At 38.6% G+C, this 27,902-nt stretch overlaps 1 protein-coding gene across 5 annotated transcripts in view; it reads right to left on the reverse strand.

The window, feature by feature from the left end:
• Positions 1 to 597: 597 nt before the first annotated feature.
• EPHA6 (EPH receptor A6) overlaps positions 598 to 27,902 on the reverse strand; it is a 370,926-nt gene continuing 343,621 nt past the window's right edge. For all 5 annotated transcript variants that reach the window (XM_063150201.1, XM_063150202.1, XM_063150198.1 and 2 more), the window contains 4 exons: positions 21,127 to 21,276; positions 15,734 to 15,927; positions 13,270 to 13,419; positions 598 to 10,319 (listed from right to left, as the gene is read on the reverse strand). In XM_063150201.1, the coding sequence (XP_063006271.1) occupies positions 10,205 to 10,319; positions 13,270 to 13,419; positions 15,734 to 15,927; positions 21,127 to 21,276 (609 nt within the window). In that variant the 3' untranslated portion in view covers positions 598 to 10,204. The remainder of the gene's footprint in view (positions 10,320 to 13,269; positions 13,420 to 15,733; positions 15,928 to 21,126; positions 21,277 to 27,902) is intronic.

The following is a 27,902-nucleotide window of genomic DNA, read 5'->3' on the forward strand; positions in this document are numbered from 1 at the left end:
TGCATTGCATGCATGCGATTTTATGCAATGAAAGGCTCATTATAGCTTTAAGCTTTTTGAGGTAGGGCCTGGTTATTGTATATGGCATTCACTTTTCTGTGAATTGTCGTGCATTGCCCTGGCATTATTTACATAATATGATCAGTTTTAAAACTGCTTTTGTCAGTGAAAGCTTTGACAAATACTAGAGGAGTTGCATGGCTCAGTGAATCACCACGAGGAGGGAGAACAGTACTGCAGAATCTTAATAGAGCATTAAAAGCCATTTAAAATTCAGATTCACAGTGCTTCCCAAGAAAGAGAGAGCACGGCTGTTTGCAGCTTTTAATGTGCAGTTTTTTTTCCCCCCGATGCTGTGAACTGTGTGTGCTTTTTGAGCATAAATGCTCAGTGGTAAGCACAGAACAGCATTTTTTAGCTGAAGAAAACAACACCACCCCGAAGCCTCTCAGGTGTTGAAGAGTATTGCCAGTCCATCTTTATTAGTACACCACCCCGTGTTAAGCAGCTGGGGTTTTTTTGCATGATCATGTATGGCTTCACTGTGCATCATTATATTAGTAACTTAAGGCCAAACAAACACCATTAACTCAAAAATAACCACCAGTACTGTAACTTTTATTTGCTAATAAATATCTTAATAAACAGGCTTACCCCATCTGTAAGACCTGATAATGCCTCTTAGGAAATCATAGAAAAATAAAATACAATAATAATCAATAACTTGTACTTTGTACAAAAATCTCATTATGTTGCTCAGCAGGTAGTTTTGCCAAACCCCATATTCTTTCTGCAAAGAGATGGCATATGTGATGCAATTCACCTTAAAAACACTCTAATGTTGAGAGCTGAGCATTCTATTACACTATTAACTCGTAGGCATGCCAGCACATGAAAATTTACATGAAACATCATAGTATCATAGGAATAGAATCATAATAATAAAGAAAATAAGAGAACACCACTTTTCAGTAAATAATAACAACTTCACGTCTAATGTAAATTCCCCTTGGGACTGCAAATTAGTAGGGTAAGCTTTTTATTCCATGGATATTCCTACAGTACCGTTATAAACAGGGGAAAAGAAAGTGCAGTGGGACATGTATGGGAGATGTATTAGGTGAAGAAAAGGAATTTTGGGGAGCAAGGCAGTCCCAGGGGGAAGCACCGACACTGGCTGTGCAATGTTCATCTCCCAGAAGGAGCAGCTCCAGAGGAGCTCAGACCATGGAGCTGGAGCCCAGAGCCTCTGGAGCTGCAGCACCAGGGCAGCTCTGCTGGGAGATGAGGGCTGAGGACTGAGCCACGGGTAGTTGTCATTATTCAAATATGTCTTGCTTAAAGAAGCAATGGCAAAACAAACCTTTAGCAGGGGTCTTTAAAGAAAAGGTGGGTTTCAGACTACTGGTAGGGATATGAGATCTGTGCTGAGGCCATGGTTTGATTTTGTAAAATAATTTGCAAGTATTATGACTATACCATTGCTTTTGAAGCCATCTACCTCTGAAGTTTTGACATGGCTGCTTAAATATATAATCTAAAGTGTCTGTCATCAAATATTTATTCATATATACACATACATTGATACAGTTTATGGCTATGCTAGAACAGCAAACTATGAAGAGCAGTCATATTTAGTTTTGTACAATCTAATTTCACAGAAGAGACAGAGATTAAAACCCCTTTTAATTCAGATACATTTAAAACCAACACACAGAAATAGATAGAGGCTATCCTGAGAAAACATACCAACCACGTTATCTTCCAAAAGTAAATCAAAGCTAATGTTTGGAAGGTAGCAAAATATTATTTTTGTATTTTTTTTTTTTCTGAAAGTCCAAGTGGTTTGTTTTTCTTTAAAAAAGTGATGACAAAATGAAAACTGTTAATTGCAGCTAAATCAATGAACGTTGCTTTGCTAGAAAATAAACTATTGCCTTTCAGTAAACAGGGTTTCACATGATCTTTTAAAGATTTATTTTTTCTTGCTAAACTGCAGGCGCAGTCCTGAGAAGTGCAGAGAAGTTCCCGAAGCCAGGAGGGTTTCCACCACCCCAGAGGAGAATGAGCCCTTTTTATGCCTCTGGGTTTTCAGTCAGTCACGGCAGCGCTGTGTGTGATGTAACTGATACCACCAGAGAATGTTGATGTTGACAGAAGCAGATGGAAGGCTCTGGGTAAGAGCAACAAACGCTGAATCCTGTCACCAGAGTTAACAAAGGAACAACTTTTCCCACTTTTAGTGTGAAACAGACATCTCAGCCTTACTTGCAGGAGTTGGGAGAAGAAATTACTGCAGAAGAAATGGTAGTAAAAAACTACACTGCCAATTCGAAGCTCACTTGGGGAGAGGCAGATAGGGAATCATGGCCATAAAGATGTAAAATGCTTACGGGTTTCCTTATTAGGAATCTTGGAGTGGGATGGTTTTCTCCAGATAGGCAATTAGTAAAAGAATCCAGAAAATGGAACCACTAACAGGGCATTTGTTATTTTATTTGCTATTGTGCCATTCATTAACTGGGCAAATCTGAAAACTTAGACTGCAGTGCACCAGGAGTATGAAGCAGCTTGTTCAAAGAGGCAAATCAACAGTCAGAACTTGTATTATGAAAGGGAGACCATATTGCATCCTGATTTATGTTTAGGAAAGAATAAAAACATAAAAGTCCCTTTTGTTTTAGAAGTTCTGTTTGTTTGGTGGGGCTGGTGGTTTCATCCTGAATTTAAATCCAGAAGTCTGGGAAATTATCTGGGGAGAAAAACCCCACAAAGCCAAACAATTTCTGCTAGATACCCTATTAGATGTGTAGGTCATTTAGGTAACTAATTCCAAAGTCAGAGTTGACCATCCAAGCCAGAGAAAACAACAAACACTGCAGCACCCAACTTTTGCCCCTTGCATTTTACTTTTTCCATGTTGAAAGTAACCACAGCTTACTTGATCACATCCCTGAGGTAGCAGCCTTTCTTTTAGGCTCAGTGCACTCTCTTCTCCCCATTAAATGAGGCCATCTGTTCCAGGAACATCTGTAGAAACCTTTGATTCAAAACCTGTTTCACTAACTTGACCTCTTCTTATGGATACAGCTGACTTTGGATCATGCCCTGAGGGACCAACCTACATCTCAACCTGAAATGCTTCAACAGAACAATTAAAACCAGCAAAAACTTTTAGCAATCTATTTGAACAACAAGACAGCTCATGTCCCAATAAATGCTGGTTCTCTAACAAGAAATCAACTATGACAGTAGTGGGGTGCAGAAAAGGAGAGTCTGTTTGCAGAGCTAGAGCCTACCTACAGAAAATATGGACATTGGGCTTATCCCACTGCCATGGAAGTCAGTAACAAACTCTCATGATTTTAGATCACAGCAACACTATTGCCTATTAACACAGGAACTTTTAATTCCTCACAGTCACATCACTCTCCCAGGAATTAATCGAGATGCTCATTAAAATCATGCAGCAGGATTTGGAAATACAAGGTGTGGTAGAGCAGAACTCGCCCAAAACAAAAATGGAACTTCCCAAATTGACAATTAGTGACAAATAATCTACAGATTTGGAACACTGGCTGCACTTTGTCTTTTTCAGCTAATCCTATTTTTCACCAAGAGACTGTGATGATAAGTTATACAGCTCAGAGCACCCAGCTTCTAACAGGAGAAAATAATAATCCTATCATGCTTTTCATTTTTCCTATTAATAATTTTCAGTTAAAACCAATCTGAATGAGAGAAAACTGAAAACTCAGTTTCTAAGCCAATATTAACTAGAGATTTCTATGTTTTATTATATATTTAGGTTCCTCTCAAGAAAGCCAGTATGTAGCTATAAGAACAATTAGTCATTCAGAATTCTGTCAGCTGGACTTTCCAATATTAATTATGACAACTGTACCTGTTCAGGACATTATGTGGTGATGATATTATGAAAATAGTCCCTAGACTGTTTCATTGGGCACTTCTCCATCATCCACAACCAGAAATGAATATTTGGGTTCCAAAGCAGATTTCTCCTAAACCTGATTTTCCAGATTCTAGATTCAAGGTTAGTTACTTTCTCTGGAGTCCTTTGACATCCCATAGTTCAGAATGCAGAGACCTGGATTTCTCTTTGATTTGTGGGTTTTCAGTCTCAGGGTTATACCACTCAACATACATGCTGCTGCTGACCAGCTCTTCACTGAACTGTCAGAAATGAAGAGGTGATAGTATAATAAGGCAAAATATCTTATCTCATGGTGTCTCACAGATATTTTATAGGGATTTTGATTTTTTATTATACCTAACTCTAGTCTTCTATAAAGTCCCATGTCAAATCAGCCTTTTTATATAAATTAAGCTGCACAAACTAGAACCATTTACAGATTCAGGAGTTTCTGAGGTGGCACTGAGATGTGTGCAGCACGAGTCAAAGTTCTCAGATAGATACAGGTAAAAATTTTGGACAAGAACAAAGTAGAATTGATGTGAAAACTTTCAATTACTTTGAGACTGAACTTCTTAATTCTATTGTTCCTCCCATATCTTCACTGCCAGAACTTGCATTTTTTAAATTCCAGTTTAATTATTCAGGTATGAAAATATCAGATAATATGCTAAACCTTTCTGGAAGAGATAGGTACTTAGGAAATCTCTTGCAGGAAAGGAAAACAAGATATACTCATGCAGGATATTTAAAGAAATATACACACAAATTCCACTGAACTGGTGTTATCTTATTTCACATAGAAAATATGGAAATATACTTTAATCCATTTTTAACCTTAGGTTTTTCATCAACTGTTGTTGTTCTTTTTCCCTTCTAAAAGTCATCTTATCTTTTTGTGCTATATGTTGGCTTATCCCTACTTACATGCCCTTGAAAATTTCCCTCATTTTAACCTCCTAAGTGTCCATAAATGGTCATGTAAAAGAAAATAATTTATATACTCTGCAAACATCTTTGGTGATTTCAGCAGAGGAACTGAAAACTCTTTATAGCATGGACTCCATCTTGCATCTGCTGGCTCATGGGCACCTTGCTTCCCCTTGGGGATCACTAATTTCTACAGTAATTAGCTGAGTGGAAGAGAATCAGCAGGAAGGGGTTGGGTGAGGTGGCAGCAGAAGGGTGAGCAGGCAGCTTTCTCTGAGCCAGTCTGAAAAGGTTTTTTTCTACCAGTGGAGGAAAAGAGAGGCTGTCCATTTCCAGCTAACAAGCCAAGGAATTTTGGGAAGAACTACACACACACAGTGCATGCCATGAAAATTTTTAAAAGCAAATAAACCCCATTAGTGTTGTTGGTAATTAATTCCGTAGGTTTGAAACATCTGATTTTACGATATACATTCTATTTATAATTCTGTATGTACATAAAGACAAATATTTTATAACCACAACATGTTCACCATATCCTGGTCTATGATCTGAGGAATTATATACAACACTCATGGATGGGCAGTGTGCACTACTAAATATAGGATATGATGGTGGAAAATTTTGTCAGCTCTAAGTACTTGGCACTGTATTATGCAACTTGAGTTTTTGTTAGAGCTCCTTGGCACAGTATGGACAGTTCTTCCCTTTTTACCTTATGCAGGTTTAAGGGAGTTATTAATTTCTCTCCCCAGGAGATTTCAAGATCATTATTATACTACAAGTTAGCCCAGCCCATCACATCTTTCCCTCATTCTCAAAAAATAATTATAGTGCTATTATAAAAAAGAAATTATCTTTGCTGTTTATTCAGTAAAGATTCATTACAATTGGTGAACAAAGGTATTCTGGAAGAAAACTGCTTAACAGAATACAGAGTTCTCAACCATGTGCAAATGCCACAAGTGTCTCTATTTTTAGTGCTTTTCCTGGAAAATGCAATGGAAGACAGACCTTTTATAATTATTTTAGCTAAAGAAATGTTGGACTGGATTAGAAGCAAGTCCTGCTTTTCACTCTCTTTAGGAATATTCCAAGACAGAGTGAGCCCATGACAGGGGAGTTACAGGAACCCTGCGTTCACAAGAGAATTCTGAGCTGCCAGAACGTGTCCCACAGAACCATTCCATCAGCTGAGGTAAAACAGTTCCATAACTGCTGCAGTTCACAACAGGGACAGCTGGAAATGAGGAACTGCTCTTCAATACAAGGTGAAAAATGTTCTGAGCTGCTTTACCTTGGTGGCTGATGTGTCCCATGGGGTCATTCTGAGATGGAAATTGCTGTGGGTAACGCAGTCTCACTAGGCACCTCCACAGTCCCTGCTATTCCTCATGGTCTATCTCAGCTGATTCTGCATAAAGGGGGGCTGTTTGTTACTTATGACCCATCTTTGAATCCTGTAGGAATCTGCATTGAAAAAGAAATTAATGAAGCCTTATGTTGGGCTTATATTAAAGACAGCAAATGGATAGTCAGTCTTAAGTGATGTAAAAATCAAAGTACTGCAGTCTATGAGTTCTGTATCAGAATAATCCAAGTAGTACCTAATAATAGAATATCGGACACAATTTATTTGACTAATTTACTAACTAATTTATTTTATTGTTGAGTCCACTATTTGCAAGTAAAGGATTGCTTTATGCTGTCTGATGTCCTGAAGCATGGCATGTTTCTAAGCTTTTATTGGATAGACACTGGATTTAAGTTCACCGGAAACAAAAAGGGTAAATTTTGTTTGAGAAAAATTTAAATGATGTGGCTCAATTCTCTTCCTTTCGCCTCACAGCATCCCATTGCTTCTCAATAATTCCAATGTGCAAACACCTCATGAGCAAATTCTATTAAACATTCTGCTGTGCTTTGTTCAGTTTTGACACCATGAACATCGTGAACAAGACCCTCTCTGTCTCACAGGTTCAGCAAAACAACTGGATACAATTAAGGCATGAAATTCATCTGACCAAGCACAGATACCTGAATGGATGAGCTGTCACTGAATGCAGAGAAACAGGTAAGAATTATTTCTTTATACACATCCATGTTATAACACCTTTTTTTTGTTGCTTGCATATAGTTCACACTTTATTTTGTGAACTTTCAATGGGTACTTTTAGTCATGAAGCACTCTGTAATGTGGGCCAGATTCTCAAAACCAGCCTATTAAATTTGCTTTAATTTATCAAATTTAAACTCCAGCTGCACTCTGCAGTATGCAGGATAATTACAGCTAATTTTCTCCTGAAGAAAGAATTTCCTGTAACAAAGGAAGTTACTCTAATTTCACATATACGTTTGTGGCCTGCACAGAATTAAGCTCACATTTGAAAAATAACACCTCTTAGGGTTGTTTTTTTTTGTTTTGTTTTTAAATTAAAAAAAGATTAAAAATTGCTAAACTAAAGCAAGAATAGACTAGGAATCAGCACAAGAGCAAATAAAACATTTCCAAAATGGGGAAAATGTAAATTGCATCAAGATAACTATTAGAAAAGTGTCATACTGCACCACCGCAACAGGCACAACAACAGAAAAAAACAAGCTGTATAAAGCCACAAAATCCTGGATTTACAACGTTATTAACAAATGTGCTCACTCAAAGAATCCCTTCTTCTTTCCTTTCTGGTCACCCAAACTCTTGATTATATAAAAAATATATCTGATTAATAAATGTTTTACTTTTGTTATATTTTTTTCTATTGAAAAAATATTTTCAGTAGTATGATAAATTTAGAAATTATTTTTCATTAAATATATCCAGGTTGTGTGCATATAACCATGTCAGTTCTGCATCCTCACTACCAGGAACAAAAAAAACTGGCAAAAGACAATCTAAAAGTGCACATAGATAGTTTGGGTCAGCTATGAATGATTTTGAAACCCCATTAACAAATAACAGACTCCTACCTCCTCAGTAATGGATTTAATTATGAGAAAGGCTCATTCCAGAGACGTCCTGTTGTTGGCCATGGAAGCAATGATAGGCAAAATGGATAATAAAATGATGAACTAAAATCCACTTTTAAATTACTCTGTGGTATGTTGGTATTTTTCAAAAGGTTTCAGGTAAGTATGGTTTTCTTTCTGTAAGAGCACCTCTACCAAAAAAATATTCAGATTGGAGTTCAGGCAGAATTTTTTGAGTGACAGTCACAGAAAAGAACAAATGTTTTTTTTCCCCACTGAAGGGCTGTGATCCTGCAAAACTCACATCCTTGTGCTGGACTGATGACTTCAGTGGGAATACTCCTGCTGACAAAATTACCTTTGGAGCTACAATAGGATTGAAGCTGCCCTTCTTTAAACATGCTCATCAAATTGGCATTGTAGAACACCAGTGGCTCCTAGTCTTCAGAAAACTCTTTCCTCAGTTACATCTGCCCTTTTTTTTTTAATGAAAGAAAGAAAAAATTACTTAGTGCATTCCTGCTATCTCACCTAAATTAATGCAATTATTCCAACATTGACAACAGAAATCAGGCCTCGCGTCTTACTCTGTGATCTGGTTGAAAGCATAATTTTTTCTGAGTTGCTTTCTGATTTTCATTCTTTGTGACTGATATAAAATGGCAGCCTTTTCCAAGACTTAGGAAACACCTTGTGATTTACAAGCTGCAAATGAAGCAGTAAACACCATTATGATTACACAAAGTAGTTCGTTCCTTTTGATATACACATAGATTATACTGATAGCCCAAATGCACGTTGTAACAGAAGAGCTGCAATGCTGGAGTACATTGGGATGCCACAGAACTCAAAGGTACCCTCAAAGGACACAGGAATGAAGAGAAGCTGCTGCACAGGTTACATGTGACATGCAGTGCAGATCTGCGTGGGGTTCCGCAGCACGGCCATGCGGTCCTGCCCCTGCTCCCAGGAGTGCACATCCCATGCAAGAGTTTGGAAATGCAGCCCAGCACGTCTGTGTCAGTTGTCTGAACAAAACATGGAAGCTGGAAGTCTTAGAGAGGTACAAATATTATGTTAGGCCTTTGCTGACATTTCCTTGCATGTAAATATGGCTATTGAAGGGTTCTAAAGGTAATACCTCAGATGTCCTTTAGAGATCTGTACTAAATGAAGATCTGGCCTGGAATGACCAGAGCCCCATTTCAGCAGAGTTTGCTTTTTAACCTCTAAAAGCAGTTAGAAGTAGGCTCAAGGCAACATGTTACCACACTGCTGTCCTGCATCTCCTTTTCTGCCTTTGTGCAAGGTCACTGCATCCTGCAGCCTGGAACTTCCAGCAGCAGTGGGGCTGCACTGCTGCCCTGGCTGGAAGAGGATGTGGCCAGCCTGCTCCCATGGGAATGATCCCATCACCCCACCCATGGCTGGCCCTCTGAGCTCTGCTGCTGCTGCTGGAGGTGATTCCCTATCCAACAGCAGAGACCTGCATGTTTGAAACAGAAAGCTCTTCTGAAATCTCTGTGTCTGCAACAGAGCTGACAACTGTGTTTTACATGTGGTCAGTTTTCCAGTAGTAGAAGCAAATGCTGAGTATTACATTAAAAAAAAAAAAAAGGGTTGTAGGGTGGTGAGGAATCCCAAGGATAAACAAATTTTCCAACCTAATCTAAAATTTAAAGCATAAAAAGTGTCGAGTGCTAAAGTAATTGAAAATCAAGAACCTTCCTCAAGATTTCAAACAGATTACTCTCACTATGCTTCCAATTATTCACACAATGAAAACTTGCTACATAAAATCATCAGTCATTTCTGCAAACAATACTAATGTTTTGAGGCACCAGCTTACCAGCATTCAAACTATTAGAAAGTAATATAATGATAGGACACATACTTTTGGATTTAATTAAGAGATAAAATAAATATTTATGTTAAACTTCTTTTTGATTGCACATTTGGTGTTGGAAGTTACATGGTCACAGAACATGAAAGAAGTCAAATACTTTTTGATCTACCAGCAAATTCTAAATACATCGATAAAGAAGCCACACCAGGCCAAATAGATTACTACTTTCAAGTAAGTCCATGAAAGTTTCCCAAATACTGTTATACAAAGTTACACATCCATGCTGAGTTATTCATCAATGTGTAGCAAGAGTCTTGCAGTAGGCCAGGATTTTATTGGCAGAGAACTGTGGAGGAGCTGTGCAGTGTGATTAAAAATTCCGGTTTGGAAGCATTAACATAGAAGTACTTGTATAGTCTGAACTGGAGGCTGCAGTTCTTGAAGTTGGGAAGAGCAGGAAGGAAGAATGAGAATATTTTTCCATTTTAGAAATGCTGAGGCACAAAACACAGTTGCTTCTATTACTTTCATACATGAAATCCTTTCTCCTGTATGTGCATCATGTGTAACCGCAAAGTCTGTAAACTGCTGACTATTCGTCTCTGGTGTCCAATGAGTGCAACTCCAATTCTTCTAATGTCACTGCAAGATAAAAAGTTTCATCTTGGATGCAAAAATAATAAAGCCTCTGGTGCACAAAAGAATGTAATTATATGATGACTTCTTCTCCAGGACAGTTTACCTCCCAGGCCACGGCATATGAGAAAGCTAAAAATGTTCCAATTTTCTGCATCTGTCAATTTCAACTTTTGAAAACAGTCACTTAAGAAAAAGAATATAACAGAAAGATGTATTTAGATAACTGGGGCTTAGTGCTCTTAATTAGTGATACTGAGGCTTATTAGTGATAGTAATGGTCAATTAATCTTCCCAAATCTCAAGGACTAATTAGGTGAGTTCCAACAGCCCATTTTTAGTAATGGGTATTATAGGAACTCTTTCCCACTCATACTTGAAAATGATTGGGGCTTATACACTCAGTATCACAGTTCTGAGGTAGAAATAACTGAGGAGGTGCTTCTGATGATTTGGGGAATGTGAGTGAGGCAGTGAGAGATGATTTAAAGATCAAATTAGCAATGAATCTTCCAGACTGACCCTGATTTCCCTGCCAGTTCCTCTCATCTAGCCCTGCACCCCGGAGTGGGTAGCTCTTGTCACCCACAGGCCTCGACTCTTTGGCAGGAATGAAGTCAAAAGCCACCAGAGCTCAGCACAATTCACCAACTTAGTTTTTCTGTAAACATCCCCAGCTGCAAGAGCTGAGAAGGATCACAGAGGCTCTGAGGACAGGAAACTTCAGATATGCCAGATTTGTCCATTATGAAAATCCCACACTGGGACATAGACAGATATTGCCTGTTTATCCTCAAAAACTGTTTGGTGATACAACCAGTAAAGGAGCTCATGGGATAAGGCATGGCCTTCATGAGTTTCAGATGTGCACTTCCAGATATTTGCATCTGATCTCCAGATCTGTATGCTCCAGCTGAGGAACCACTGCAGAGCTTGCAACTATTATGTGCTTAGGCTTAACATTCTCATGGGGCATGATAGACAACACTTGAGGTCTGCAAAAATATTGAGCATCTGAGAAAATAAAAGGAGTCAGTGTAAAGAATAAAGCTTTCCAGTGGAGAGTGCCCTTAGAAATGCAAGACCAATGCTTAGCATTTATGAGGAAGGAAGGCCTAGAAGCCAGCAGGTCTTGTGTAACACAAATTATTTGAAGAGAGAGGGAATCTCTCAAAATTTGAAATGAGAAATTCTAAATCTAAAATTCTAAAATCTAAAGAAATTCTAAAATCTAAAGAAAGTGGAAAGGATGATAACCCTAGATTAGCTGTAAAAGCACAGTAAGGCAGACTAAAAAAGGAAGTTGAGGAGCAAACAGAAAAAACAACCTCAACAATAAAATAATAAATCTTTTTGCAAAATCACTGGGTACAAGAAACTTGCCATAAAATGTTTATAGTCTAATGATGATTTGGGCATAAGAGAGCGCTGAAAGAATGGCCATTGTTGGAAGACTTAACCATTTGAGTTGACATTCACTGTGGAAGAAATTGAAATGACTCCCATGCCAGATCCTTTCTGGGGGACTTGCCAGAGTATCTGTCTGAAGTGACTGCAGGAGAGGTTATAGGAAAAACTGTAAAAACAAGCAGCAACCCATGTCCAGATTATGTTTAGGCAAAAGTTCCAAAAGAAAGTGAAGATGAAATAATAGAATTACTATCAAGGCTGTGAGAGAGGGAGTTACCAGCTGTGCTCCACATGTTAAAAAATTTCTTGGTGCCTGAAGTATGGAGCATGGTGCCAGACAAAATGTTTCCAGGGAAGATCTGGGGAACCACAGACCCGTAAGTCTGTGATCATTACAGGGAGTAAGAGAAACTACAGCAAAGTACAAAATTACTGGATGCTTGGATAAATGAGCTACTTGAGTCACCATGGCTTTTGCAAATACAAGTTCTGTTTTATAAAATTACTTGTTTCCAGTGGATGCAGATGACCCATCTGATACATCTCACTTGGATTTCCAAAAGCTTTAGAGAAGATTCCTCACAAAAACTTTATAATGAAAATGAGGAGCAACTTCTGTGTAATATAGGGTATAATATAATGTGGTCTTTGCATGACTAAATAACTGGCTTAAATATAGGAGGTTAGCAGTAAATGGTCAGGTTTTACAAAGCAGTTATTGATATAAATCTGCAGGACCTCTGCTGGGATAATGTTGAACATTATTGTTCAACAAATCCGTAAATGGTCTGGGAAAACAGGTGAGCAAGAGGGGAACAACTCAGCTGGTGAGGCTGAATTGTTCAGGGTAGGAAGGGAAAGGGGCAGCTGTGCAGAGTTTTGGAAGGATCTCACAAGACTGAGTGACTATGCAATAATGAAGTAGATGGAATTCAGTGTAGGTGAATATGAAATGATGCACATGGGAGAAAATCAGTCCTAACTTTACATGTAAAATTCTTCATTCTGAACTGACAGCTACCATTAATACAGGCAGTCCCAGCATCAAATAAAAGATTGGGAATTCATGGGAAGGGAATAGAGAGCAAAACAGATCCCATCATCATGCTACCATATGAATCCATAGTTAGCCCAAACACTTCTGTATTGAGTGCAGGGTTTGCATTAAAAAACCACAGGGTGGTGTCAGAGATGGTCGGAACAATTTCATTATTAGGGCTGATAAAGTCTTGATGATATTAATAGCAACGTAAGAAAATATTTTTGCCACTGATTTCAGTGGTCTAGATCAAAGCTGATTCCCCAAGAAACAGTCATCCCTGGCATTTGGTTGTGTTTGGTGTGGTCACAGAGTGGATCTATCAATTCTGGGTCTCCCCATCGTACATCTCTTGTGTTGTTTTGCTAAATAACTGTATTTGTCTTTTGTGAACTGAGGAAGGAAAGGAAATGAAAGCACTGTTCCATACTCTGCAATATTTGTGTGCCTGCAGCATCCAAATTCAAATTAATTAGTCACTGTAGAGATAATAAATTATATACTTACTCAATATTCATTCTTGAAACCATATCCAAAGTTGTGAAACCTGCTGCCATGAAGTTATTTTTATACTGACCCATTTTTATGGAATCCAGCCAGTCACTGACTGAAACAAACAAAGGATATTCTGGAACTTCACCAGGTGAATCTGGCATTCTGTAAACAAAACAAACAAACAAAAAAAAAAAGCAAATGTTACCAAGCAATACAAAATATGACACCCAATTTCCCCTGGTTGACATAGCTTTTACTAAAAGGCAGAAGGAATGAGAGAGGAGTCTGAGCTGTAAAGGTCAGACCTTAACTGAGCATCTCTTTAACCTCTTGTCTAAAACTTATAAATCACTTCAGTCTGCCAAGCTGCACTACTTAAACAATACATTTTATTAAAGAACTGCAGCTCAGTAACACACTGAGGAATAGGCCTCTCCCACTGCACTTCTTTTTGTTCCCCAAAACGTTTCCCTGCAGATCGACATGTTCAGGATTATAATAATTTTTTGATACAGTATTCAATGTAGAGGACAATGAAAATTTAGCATAAGGTGCAATTTCAGAAATTAAACCACCATGAGATGATTTTTACATTTACCTACAACCACCCCACCCCAGATGACTCCTCATTGTGACACCATTATGCTACAGGAACACTTTGATTACAGTACTCAAAAGCTAAAACTCACCCTAAAAGAAGCCAAAAGAATAAAATGTCTTATCTTTGTTTTTACATAGAATTACATAAAGGAGCAAATAAAATGGAAGGAGCTAATTTAGTCACATTTATTTTTGAGCTCTTTCCCCTAATATTATCACAACTGAAACAGAAAGATGGGAAAAAAAAAAAGATTGTAATTTTGGGGCACTGATTTCCAGTCTTCTGTTGTGTGCCACATTTGGAGGGCTCACAACTTCCACTTGCTTTATGCATTTTATGTAGAGAAATTGTATGAACAAAATGCAGAAAATGCACACTGCTGTTTGTAAAAGCTTTATGATAGTCTTTAGAAGAAAGACACAATTTGTTGTAAATGAAAATTTAGACAGCAAAAGCCAGCCTACATTTACTGATAGAACATGAATTAATGTAGGAAGCAACACAGCCCCATATCTTAATGAACCAAGTTTCACCCACACATATCAAATGCAGTAAGTACAGTGATTTTCATTCATATTATCAGAATGAAAGAGGGAGAAGCTGAAGGACAGGAGAACACTGTTAAGTACAAACTGTAATTAAAGATCTACCATGGTCCCTTCCCATCTGAGTTACTCTATGATTCTATAGAAGGTTACCCAACAACTACACCAAGCATTCTCAAATGAATGGGAAAAAGCTTTCACAAGCAAGTGAAGTCAGTCATAGTTCAATAAAGCATAAGTATTTTAGACCCTAAGTTATGATTTAAATAAAGAGAGATAAAAACACATTACTCTGATGCTAAATAAAGTGATCCAGGTACGCACAGCAAGTCATACATATTTATATTTATATTCATACACCCATAGAGGATGCTAACTCTAGGGCATGGATATGTAGTCCCACAAGTTTCCCTGGTCTGTGTTGATGAAAACTGTCCAGGTTTTCCTACCAACTTCTCCATTCAGCCTTTCCCACAGCAAGGTACCAGCCCCAATTCTGCCTTGTTGCTCAGCCCTTGTCAAAAACATTTAAAGCTTCTCAGCTAGCCCCACTCAGGGCTTGGGAACCCTTTCAAAGCCCAGGGGGGTCTCCATGAAAGCACCTTTATCTTATCTTACAAGGTGACTCTTAGTGACTGAAGAGAGTGAGGCCACCTGGACCTTTGCTGATTTCAGCTGATATATGCAGGGACAGCTTGGATCAATAAGCCTACAAATACTGACAAATTCTTCCACTGCAGCCTTGCTTATCTTGTGTTTGCATTCATTTCTGAAACATTATTAATGAAAAAGAAAAAACCCTGGGCAACACTATCAAGAATTTGTTGTGGGATGGTAACAGCATGGTTGCTTATTTGGTCACTGCTGCCATTCTGCTGCAGAAAATAAAGATTTAGCAAGCTAAGACACAGCTACTTTCTGCAGGATATTACTCAAAGGCAGTTCACAAATTGCTTGAGCACTGTCAGATGGAGAGACAGGCTGCTGAATGGAGAAAAAAAATTACAAAGAGAAAACAAGCACACAGGCAAAACACACACACACACAAAGAACAAAGAGAGTCACAAAGATTAAGGATAGATAATGCACAAACAGAACTCAGACAAAAAATAATAATAAAAAAGCCTAATATAATCTGCATGGCTTGAGAAAAGAACCTCCTTGTATTAACAAGGAGGCAAACCTTCAAAGGGGCCTAAAATTATTTGAACCTGCGTGACTTTATGAACTCAGAACTTTGTGGTTCTCCCACCCCTGCCTAATGCCCTAAACCACATAATGATAGCCCCCATGTGTTATGAAAAACCAGAATGTAACAAAATGATCTTACACAAGGACATCCTCCACCAGGGTGTGAAGGGTGCTGGGGTTGCGGATCAGCTTGTCCAGGAAGGTGACAATGTCACTGAACTTGGGACGCAGGTTCCTCTCCTTCTGCCAGCAGTGAAGCATCAGCTGGTGAAGTGATGCTGGGCAGCCCATGGGAGCTGGGAGCCTGTAGCCCTCTTCAATGGACAGGATAACCTACAGAAATACAGAAATCGGTATGGTTACCAGGCATTAAATGCTGAAAGGACAGTGTGACACTGACAATTAGGAACCAGGGATGATAAATTATCCATGGCACAGCCACTCTCACTTTATGCATTGCTGGGGCTTCATTTGGAGAATCAAGACTGGCAGGGGAAATATTTTGTAGGAGACAGGAAATATTTTGTAGGCATGTGAAACACAGTAGGAACTTTTTTAGGGTCACTGGTCATCCTCTTCAAACAGCTAAGAAAGCAGGAGGGGAAAAAGAATTCACCAATATTATTTTTCACTTCAGGAGGCCACAAACTTACCTGGTATGGCCACTGCATCCCACCATGCTCTAATATTTGCATTTTGACACAGTGTTTGTGTGTAGCAACACCCCAATACAATCAAGCACCACAAATACACATCATGGCACCTGACAATTTACTTGGTATTCACATGTTTCTGCTGATCCTTAGAGTGTGATTAATTCTGGCAATGTCCCCCACAGCAAGTTACAGCAATGTTATTTTGTGCAGTCTCCCTCAGAAACCTGGGTGTCTGAGATGTTTGTGGCTGAACAAAAGTTAATAAAATGATGGTATTGCCCTAAAGTGAGTGAGACCTTTAGGCTCAGCAGATACAGAAAGAGTGTTTGGTAAAGATTCAGAAAGAAGCAGATCTGCTGCCGCAGGTAAATCACGTGTATGAAAATCATGTAAATCACACGTTGATCCAAGTCGAAGGAAAGCTCATTTTTAGTAACATGGGTAGCAAAAAACATTGATTGAAAAGAAGAGTAGCAGCCTGGCTTGAGAGGAGTTAGCAAAACTAGCTGAGTTCCATGGAAAGCTTCATGGATTCATAACAGCTTACATGGATTCATCCTATGTAAGGTTTAAAAAACACAAAGGAAGATCAGGAGGTTCTGCAATGAGTGGTGGTAGCAGTGGGGATGGTGTTACAAATTACACAGTCAGGATTCTTTTTGTATAAAAAGGAATGCAAACCTAGTCAGTGGCTGATCAAAAATGAAGCTAGGAAAATGACCAGCCTTAGCACACATGCAAAACCCTCCCACACAAAAATCCAGCCAATGCTAAATGTTTGCTAATGTAGAAATGATTGCACACAGTATTTATAACCACACACTGCACTTAGGAGGAACATACCTGCTGCACTGATACCCACTGGGCTGCAAGGAGACATCAATCATTTTCACACAGATGTATGCACATGCTGCAGACACATTAATGCAGCTGGAAGGGGTTACATTAAACTGTTTACAGCAAATCAATGTTTTACAGCACCAGCTCTGCCTTCAATATATTCAGCCTTATTATCCTGGAATATATCCCCGTGCTCTATTTGAATTCTGAATTAATGCTGGCTCTGCTCAGCAATGCCTAATGCTTATGCTTGCAAGCATTATGTAAATAAAATAGGAGTGAGGAAGCCACGTTAGGACCTGAGCTCCCCTTGATGGCATGGCAGGAAATGGAAGGAGCCTTTTGTAGCTGCTCACAGCTGCTTGTCTGTTTTATAAACACAGGAGACCTGCTCCTGTAATGCACATGCTGCTGTGACAGGAAAAAATGCCACCATCCCACTGCCAGGGAAATATTTCCTTCAGAACCTTGTCTCCCAGTGATAAAAATGCCCCCACGGACTCAGGACGGGCAAAACTCAACCACGTGCACGGAATTTTATTCACATTTATTTATTATTAATGTATCTCAATTTCTCAATATTCAGTTTGTCAGAAGTAGGTTCATAAAACACTCCTGACACAGAGGGGCAGAGCTTAGTTGGTACTGGCCATCCTTAGCAGCCCAGAAATGCAGATTCTGAATTTTTTTACATTTAACTGTGCCTGTTGCAAATGTGGAATTTATGAAATGTATTTTGTTTTTAAGGCAACAGGAAAGCTGCTCTACTTTTCAGGGATATATAGCATTTGCTCAACACAACAATAGAGGGCTGATGAGGTTTTGCTGAAGTAATTTATTCAGGAAAAACCCAGAATCAACCATAAATTTCCAGATATATTTTCTCTGCCACACTTTATTTTAATGTATCTCTGAAAATGAAGTCACAGTGCATTTTTTTTCCCCTCTTGTTCAAAAGGAACATTTCAGTATGAAGAGAAATGCCAGCTGGTACTGGGATAATTACAATTTCTCATTAATACCAGCACATTTAAAAAATAAACTAGAAATATTGCCTCATTAGTATCCCTTGTGAGGCAAGTATTATTTTTAGATTCTAAGAAGCAAGAGTAAAGATGTGATAAGAGTCGAATATTGCAATGGGAATCAAGTCTCAAAGGAAAAATTAGAGCATTTTAGTTCCTTATTTATTTATATATTTATTTTAGCTCTTGCTCTGCCACATGCATGGCACCCATCTCTCTCTGTTCAGAGAAATCAGATGTGCATGTACCTAAAAGGGAAGAAGTATTAAGTTTTTCTTTGTAAAAGACAATTGTATATTATAAAACATGTAAATATTTTGCATGTTAATTCCCCTCATATGCCTTTTCCCCTTGTCAGTGTAAGGCTGACAATGCACCACATCAATCATGAAATCTGCATCTACAGGAAGGGCACAGCAACAGCTTGTTTGATGTTAGACATTGCTGTGAAGTTTGAATATTAACAGAGTTAATATTACATATTGGTTATGATTGTCTGAGCAGTTTTTTATTCTTCTACTGTCTGAGCAATATTCTATTCTTCTGCTTCTACACAAAATTTATACATGTGCAATTTCAAATTAATTGGCAACTGGCGAAAATGCCATCTGAAAATGAAGCTGTAATCTTCCTGATAGTTTCATTATTAATAGTAACAGGGATTCTTGCTTCCAAAAGTTAACTGACAGCTTTTTTAATGAGACTGAGACAGAAGAGAGTCCAGAGGGACATTGTCCCTGTGTCCTCCTGACATCTGAAAAATCTACCAGGAGGGAGAGGCAGCTGCTGCTGCCTCATGGTGCAGAGCCAATCCCAGGCGCCTGCCAAGTGTTTTGATATCTCTCAGTTGAAAGAGCTATATTAGGATAAGTTGGGTTTTTTCAGTGTAACAAGAAACTTTCAGGAGTGTAAGGAGTTTTATTCTGTTTGCTACAGTAGTTTCTTTGCATACCAATTACAACCCATTAAATATTCTTTTCATTTTTTGCCTTCTTTTTGAATACTGCAGCTCTGCAACATGCATTGATTTATACGGTGGCCTCTAACAGGTGTCCCAGTAGACTTCACTCACAGCTGTTCTACAAACCAAATGCATGGAATATAAATCTTCCTTCCCTCACATGAGCATTAGCAAGCCAGACTCTTAGCACAGTCTGTTCATCAGTACACTAGTTTCCTTGGAAAGTTCAATATCTTGGCTAATGTTTATTAATTAAGCAATAAGACACGACAGACTGTGCAGCAGCCCTAATTAATGGACACCTCTGGTGCCTGCCACACATCTAAGAAGTGCATTAATCAGCACCAACACAGTTTGGAAGTGACTTACCACAATAATAAAATGGTTATTTACTTAAACAAGAGCAATTCTCAAACTTAGCAACATTTTTAAGCCTCTGCATTATGCAGAGGCTTAAATTTATTATATGTACAGTATTAATTTTATGAGAAGCATTTTGCAACTCAGTTTCCTTAAGTTCAGCTTCCAAATCCTTGCTGGGGAATAGAGGATAAATAGAGGATGCTGGATTTGCAGAGGTGTTGAGTCATTCTGGATACCTGTGAGCAGCTGTAGTCTTTGAACACCAGACTGGGTTTATTTAGGTGGCATGTACCAGTTTAACACTTCTCTCATCAGCTGTGATCATCACTTACTTAGCCATGGTCTAAAAAAAAGTGAGATCATTTTCCAAAGCTGTATAATTTGAAAAGCAATTGGTAAGATGGAATGAAAAAAAAATCCCAAACCAGACCCAGTTCTGCAGAATTTATACTTGGAAAACTTTTGGTGATCTACCAAAATCCACCCAATTCAAGAAATATTTTAATTGCTATCTAGACAAGGGCTTTATTATGATCAAAACCCAGTAAGTGTCTTAACGGTACTGTCAGCAGACATTCTGATGTAGCAGAACCTCTGACTGCACCCATGCAAGACTCCATTGACTGTTGTTTGCATCCTGTGTCTTTTATGAATCTGTTTAGTGCACATCCCTCTCTGTTGTTTTCCCTGCCATCTGTACAGTATCACTGACATTTGAAAGTCCTATTATTTCTGCAAAATAAGCCCAAGTGAATTCAGGGCGTTTTACTGTACTAAAGGAACGGTCCCAATATCCAGTAAAATAAACTTTACATTATGTCTAATAACTTGAAATTTCCCAATGACACTTGAAGTGACTAAATGTATGTAGAAGGTCACAGATGCTCACTGCTCACATTCTGGCACTGAAATCCTCTGGGTAGGAGAAAAGGAGTCCTTTGTGTTTGGAATTGCTGAACTGCAGGGAAAACCCCCAGCAATTGGCATCAGCAGCATCATTTTGTATTAACAGACACTTTTATTTTGGATGTAGGAGTAATTAAACAATGCTATTTTCATGCTGTAGCTGATTATCTAATATATTCTAAATGGAGAGGTTTGTGATAGTATTTTTTTGTTTCTGACAGGTTTGGTTGCTTCTTTCCTTTTCTTCCTGAAACAGTGAAATTATTTTTTAAAATTAAAACCTCTCTCAGATCCTTATCCCCAAATGACCGATCAGCCTTAACAAGCAACCAGACTTGAACAGCTGAATAACTTAGCAACAATGTAAAAACAGCCATCTGGGAATGTCTTGTCAATTCTTCAGAACCAATGCAGGAATATTTCAGGCAGATATATGAGAGAGGTTAAGGTGGCTTGGCTGATATTCCACATTTTGACACAGAGCTTGATGGCTGGTGTGAAGACTGAGTGCACCAGTTTGAGCTGTCACAGGGATCCATCAAACAAGAGAGTTTGTGAAAACTTAAATTGTGGTAGAGAAAAAACCCCTACCATTTCCCCTTTCCCATATTTTTTTTTTTCCTAGAACAAGCTTTCAATTACACTAGAAGAAAACTTGTTCTTTTTTAAAACTGAGATTCTAGCCTAGAAAGAGAACGAGACAGCGAAGCAGGGCAGGGAGTGGCAATGACTTTTAAATCACATTTGAAAGAGATGCAGATGAATTCTGGGCAGCACTCACATCCTGGTTGGACATCTCCCAGTAGGGCCTCTCCCCGTAGGACATCACCTCCCACATGACGATGCCGTAGCTCCAGGCGTCGCTGGCGGAGGAGAACTTGCGGTAGGTGATGGCTTCGGGAGCCGTCCACCGGATGGGGATCTTCCCACCCTGCAGGCAGGATGGAAACTTGTCAGGGCATTGGGATACAGAATAACACGTGCTTTAAAAGAAAAGGAAAAAAAAAAATACAACCCCTGGATTCTGATGTTCTACATTCTGACTTCCGTCAGTTTGCTGTGTCAGTTTGCTGTAAGTGGAAAGGAAGAAATATGCCTTTTTTATGGAATTTGAAAAAAAAAAATATTCATATATTATGAAAAAAAATTATTTCATTTCACCTTGTGAAAACAACCCAGTTCAAAGAGCAGAAAGCATTTGAGATGATTAATGTTTGTTCAGTCATATAAATAACCAGAACATGCATTTTGATTGAAAACATCCCAAGCCTTAAATTCCTAGTTCATTGACATTTAAGCTTTTTCCCTAAATGAAACAGAAGCATCTACTGCAAAACTGAGCACTGAAAGCTCTTAATAAAATTGTAGAATCAGGAAAGAAACTATACATGTTCTATGTGCCTTCAGAGCATTACATTTGATGATGTATTTTACTTTTTGTTGTGCCCTTTAAATATCCAGGTAGAAAACAAACCAATTGTGCTTCTAAATAGGCATTTCCTTAGGATATTCAACAGTGCCATTCTGCAGCCTACAACTTAAAATCCCAGCTCTCCCACCAAAAAAAAAAAAAAAAAAAAAAAAAAAAAAAAAAAAAAAAAAAATCAATCAACAAACTTAACTTACCATTTACAAGACCACAGGATGCAGAATTTTTCTTTGACATAAGTACTTTATATCACTGAATCCTTTCTATTTCTCATAAACAGTTTCTGTGTGAAAACTACTTTTCCATCTCAGAAAAAAAAAAAAAAAAGGTATTTCCTTTCCAGGTTCATTGCTCACTTCAAAGTGTATTTTTTTCAAGAGTGTACATTTATTATCATTCTCACTGAACCCTTTGGAGAGAGAAAAGCAGTGCAGTGAAAGTGCCACTAGATGGTAGAAGGAGGCAGTCAGTAGAGCTGAGCTCACTCAGCAGTAGTTGCTTTCAACAAGCACTAATAGATTCTGCTCAGTGTTATAATTGTATTTCTGACTCAAACAAAAGAGGAAATGAACTAGAACATCCATTTGGCAATGAAGAGAGGCCACAGTTAAAAACAAGTATGTAAATCTCTGCTAATTTGCTTTGAATGTATGAAATATTATCTGAGACCTGCTGAAGCCTGACTTTGGCTGTTGAGAAGCTGTTTGTTCTACCAATAAATGGTTCCAAATCCAGGCTCTGTGTCTGTGGGGCTGTGCCACTCAGCCACGCTCTCCTTGCTGATGGAAAATGCATGGTTAACATTTATATTGTATGAAAGCGACCAAGATGTCCTTTGGACATTTTCACATCTTTTTGCAGCTGCTTTTTCAAAGCTTCTGCTTCCTCACATGTGGTAAATAATTTAGTGATTTAAGCACTAATAAGGTATTTTTTGTATTTTTTGCCCAAGTACCTCCACTATCTGCCTTTTATTTATCCGTTATCCTGGTGGTCAGATCACTCATCTGGCACATCAGAGGTGCAAAAGACTTTGTGCCTCACCTGCTGCCCCCTGCCCTCACCAGCACTGCCCTGTGTGATGCTCTTGGTCCCCTCCTGGTACAGCTGTTCCACTTCAGAAGCAATTAAAAATGCTTTTTGGGAATGTGAATGAAGAAACAGGGGGACAAAAGAGAGTTCTCACAGGAAATTCTCCAAGGAAAGGCCAGGCTGATTTCTTGTCTCTTCTCCAGGAAGTATTTATTTATACCTTCTAAAGAAATTGGGTAAGAGCACTTAGTGTTTGATCTCCCAGTCTGGTTTCAGTGGTCTTTTCATGGAATATGCAAGGCCAGGCTCCCTAAGGTAGTGGAAAAATCAGCTATTCAATACCACAAATGTGCACCTTACACAAACCAAAAGGATGCATCTGAGACACAGAGAGTTTTAGGGACTAACTGTAAAAGACACTCCAAAAATATTTCATCACGCCTCAGAGTTATGGGCCTAGTCCTTTCTACTGGATTGGGTTTAGTTCTTTACTTACAAACATTTTATCATCAAACTTATGTAATTCCATCCCCAGACAGATTCCTGTTTTGGAGAGTTTTATTAATATTTTTTAATTTTAATGTAATTCTTATGTTAATAATTAAATATCTAGTTGTAGGTAAAAGACAAAGTTATACATGTGAATCAAAGGCAGTTGGATATTTACAGAATTTACTTTTAATGTATATATTAATGTAGTATGGATAACATAAAAGGAAAACTATCTTTACACTGTATCCTTTTCTTAAATTTGCTATTGTATTCTCAAATGATACTGAAAAGAGAGGGCACATCTCGAGCAGTGTTTGCAGCTAGATTTGTGACTCCTGGCTAAATAAAAATGAGTTTTAAAGAATCTTATCAGACTCTATAACTACTTTCATGACACAGCTTCACTGACTGATCCCTTTTGGACTGAAACAGTAGCGGCTCATTGAGTGTGAAAATGAGAATGAAGAACAGAATCTTAACAAAATTCAAGGCAGTTCACATTCAAGGGCATATGATGTGTTCAGAGTTGTAATGTAAAATAAAACACTCTTGTGCTGGCTCTAAAAACCTCTAAAATTTTTGCAATGGATTCATCTCATGTATGAAATAGTTATATTCATGAAAATGTGAATTTCAATACTTAATTACGGTTGCAGAATATATTTTTATGCAAAAAAGTTGTTTTATTTATTTGAAAGGCATTCAAAAGGTGGAGATTGCAATATGAGTACCTTAAGGAACATGTATCACTGAACAGTAGTAATAGCTGCTCATGCATAATAAAAGAACACCTAAGGTTTAGAGCAGCTGAAAATATATTTCCTGTTTCTGATTAGAGTAATAAACAGTGTTACTGATATTGGATATGCCTTTTTATACTTTAATCTAACTGGGGAAATAATAAATGTAATACTTACTGTTTGCACAACGCCTCACCTTCAAATTAGGATAACTGATAAATCATCTACATTTTGCTGCTATAGCAATGAGATCTCTCAGAGCTGCCTGTGTTAGAAAGCCCTTTTTGCTTTTAGGTTATTTTCTCTTTTTTTTATGTTTTGAGGGGAGGGGGTGGGGAGGAGGGGCAGAATGGGTGTTAGGAAACAAATTGTTTTTCTGCTTCATCTCATACATTAATAATGATATCAGCGATAACCTAATTTTGTTTTCACACAGTGAAATAACACTAACTCCACTGTTCAAATAATTAGAATTCAGCCTTTTTTTCCCTGTATGCTGCCAGCTGAACAGTGCCTATCTCCTGATTTTTTTTTGTGATTGTAATTTAATAAGCAATTTTACCACACAGCATAAGAGTCCCCTTGGAATTATAATATTAGGTTCACACTGCTTAGCTTGTAGAACTGTTCAGAGATGAGCCCTAGAAATGAAATTTACCCCCTCAGCCACACCCACACACACACTGGCTTTCCCTGCACAACTGGCACCTGCACAGTTTGCCACCCATTTAAAGGCAGGACTGGAACTCCGTGGTGCAGAACAACTCATTCTTTACCTCAGGCCATGCATGAGAGACAGACAGTTCTTCACCAAGTGCCATCCCTGAGCTCACACCACCAAAAAGTGCTTATGATATCCTTTGTGGCCACAGCTGTGTTTTTACTTTCTCCACTTTCATTTTTTTCCTATTCTACATGTTAGACATCTCTTTAAAAGCAGGAGGCATTAACAGTTCCTTTAATTAAAAATCTAACCATATTTCCAAACTCCAGCAGAACAATGTAGCCGGCAGCTACAGCCCATGATTCTACCAAGAAAAAGGTGGGGATGCATCAGCAAGCTCCAAATGTGTGATGTGAAGAAACAAAGGAGGAAACCTTTGTGATCTCAGAACTTCTGGCATCCCCTGGGAGCTGATTAAAGTGAGGAGTGGTAGCCCTGAGAGCCTGAGGTGAAAAACTGAAGGCAAGGTGTGTGTGAGCAGGCAGCAGCAAAGCCAGTGAGTGCATCAGGCTGACTGTGCCCCAGAGGTGTGAGAAATGCCTGTTCCTGTGGAAAAGCCCCTTCTGCATTTCCCTGCAGTGACAGACACTTCAGAGGGACTGTCACAGCGCTGGCTGCAGTGTCCCAAATGCTGAGGGGCAAACCCATCAGATCCAGATGCACAGGCATCTACAGGTGTCTGATTTTGGGAAAAGAGGTGCTGAACTGTGTGCACCATTAGTCTGATCTGGCACAGGAATTCCTGTGCATCTGTCAGCTACTGCTCCTTCATGTGCAGCGTCACTGAATCGTGCAGTCACTCTCCAAGACACGAGCAGAGTACCTGTCTTTACCTCAATGACAGAAACAGGGGGAAAAGAAGAGCTTCAGAGTGAAGAGAGACATGAGTAATGAAAGATACTAGTTTTAAATATTGGACATAATTCATCATTCTGTACAAAAACCTTCTGCCACTTCACTAGAGTGATGCTTTTATTTGATGCTCAAATTTTTTCATGTGCAATGCTACAAGCAGTCAGAATTTAACATCCTCAAAACATAATTTAGAACTATTCAGTACTATCAACAGTCTTCTGTTGTGCCTATTGAAAAGTGTCTATTGAAATACCAGAGGAACTACATGGCAAGATCACAAAACTGCTCTGCAAAAGCATTTCAGAATTTGAGCTCATTATGCCAATTCCAGTTGGTTCTACCAGTCTCATTTCACTCAGAACTGAAATGAATAAACCCCCCTGATTTTCAAAAAGACTGAATTTGCTTTTAATCTCTGGGAAAATATTAATTTTCTTTCAAATGTCCTGATTAACAATGCTGAAGTTAAATATGTGGAACTTGATTTCCCCCCTAAGTTTGCTATTCAAATTTTCAGAACAAGTTATTTATGGTTTTGAGAGCATGTTAATTTTAGTGGCTGTTAACCCCTACACTGCACATCTATTTGTGTCTTCCAAAAGAGGGAAAGCTCTTGATGGATGGAAGGAATCAGCACTGAAGAGACTGGCAGAATTACAGCAGACAAGTTAGAATGCCTGTCCAGAGATCATCAGAAATACTTCACATTAACCAGCAGAGGTGAATCAGGGTGCTTCTCCAAAATACTCCACACCATCCTGTCATTTTGTCTTCCTGAAGGCCACGAGATGGATGAACTGAGTAGTGCTGCACACATATGCAAACCTCCATCAAGGCTGATATATCCTACCCAGTCACCTTTCAGCTCTGACTTTGCTAAAATTCAGAGAATTATGAAATCAGAAACACTCTCTAATACAGTGGAGATTCTCATTAGGAGTGGCAGCAGCATTCATTTCCTCTGAAACAAAGCCCTGCAGCAGCCCCTTGCCTGCTCTGAGGCACTGATCCTACCTTGGGCTGAGAGATAGTAAGAAGGCTGAGAAAAATGCATAGTTCTGACCCTCAAATTTCACATTAGTGAAACGGCAGAGATTATTTTTGACCATTTACATCTATCCTGCCTTCTTATTTTCTTGACAGGGCAGTTTAAGGAACATTATACAGTGACAAAGAACTCCAAATACAAGTGGTTGATACCATTGCCTTTTGTCTGAGTAACTCACTGGATTATACATCTTTTCTTGTCAGACAGGATGCCTTTACCTACAAGGTGCTCATTGAAAATAGATAAATTTTTTTTTGCCAGAAATATTAATTTTAAAATATTTGTTAGGTTTGAAAATTAATTCCAGGCCAGGCAGGCTAGTGAGGACTGGTGGTGTCCTCAGAGCCCTAGTGAGAGCCAGTCAAGTGTACAAAGACAAATAAACACAAGTATTGTGTAAAACCTCTTTGAGACTGCTCTTTTGAAAGGTAATGAGGAGTCTCACACTGTTTTAGAGTGGGACTTCACATTTCTTTATGATTAAGAATGCATTTTACAGTATTGTGTGTTTGGATCACAGAGAAACCCTTTCCTCTTCTGAAATTAAATATCGGGAGCATGTATCTCTACCAAACCCAGTTTAGAAACTACAGCGCTATTTGACAGTAAGGACAGGAAAAAATGTCATTTTTTCCTTGAAACTAATATTTCTGGCAAAGATGTATCTCTTTTGAAGAGCATCAATTTCAAGCTATCTGCCAGCTGTGTCAGCACAGCTCACATTACAGCCGTAACCAATTTCTTGAGAGTTTACTCCTCCAGAGTCCTTCAATCTGCACATCCAGCCCATCCACTTTGCTTACACAAGGAGTCCTACCAAAGTCAATGGATAAGGTGAAAAGGATTTTTTTTTTTGTTCTGAGATGCTTATTTGAAGGATGCCGTATGTTGCACAACTCTGCAACAAAGGAATTTGCTATGTGGTCCATTCTTCCAGCAGAAATGAGTTACCAAACACAAGTATTTCTCTAAACTCAAGTAATTTAAGTTGAAAACAAAAAAGAACTTACCAGGCACTATTTTTTCTTAAAAGCATCAAGGAAGGCTCCTCTCTGAAATTATGCCCCTGCCTTGCCCGGGGCTTCATGAAGTATTTATTATTGGATCAAAAATAAACTGTTACCATGCACTGCTTGAACACTGGATGTTATTATCCATCATTAACGATTTCACAGCTAGCGATTTCCACACTCGTATCCAGCTGACATGCACAGCAAACACTTCTCAAGTTTCAGGG

This window comes from Melospiza melodia, chromosome 2 (genome assembly GCF_035770615.1).
Source record: "Melospiza melodia melodia isolate bMelMel2 chromosome 2, bMelMel2.pri, whole genome shotgun sequence".
Taxonomy (NCBI): domain Eukaryota; kingdom Metazoa; phylum Chordata; class Aves; order Passeriformes; family Passerellidae; genus Melospiza; species Melospiza melodia.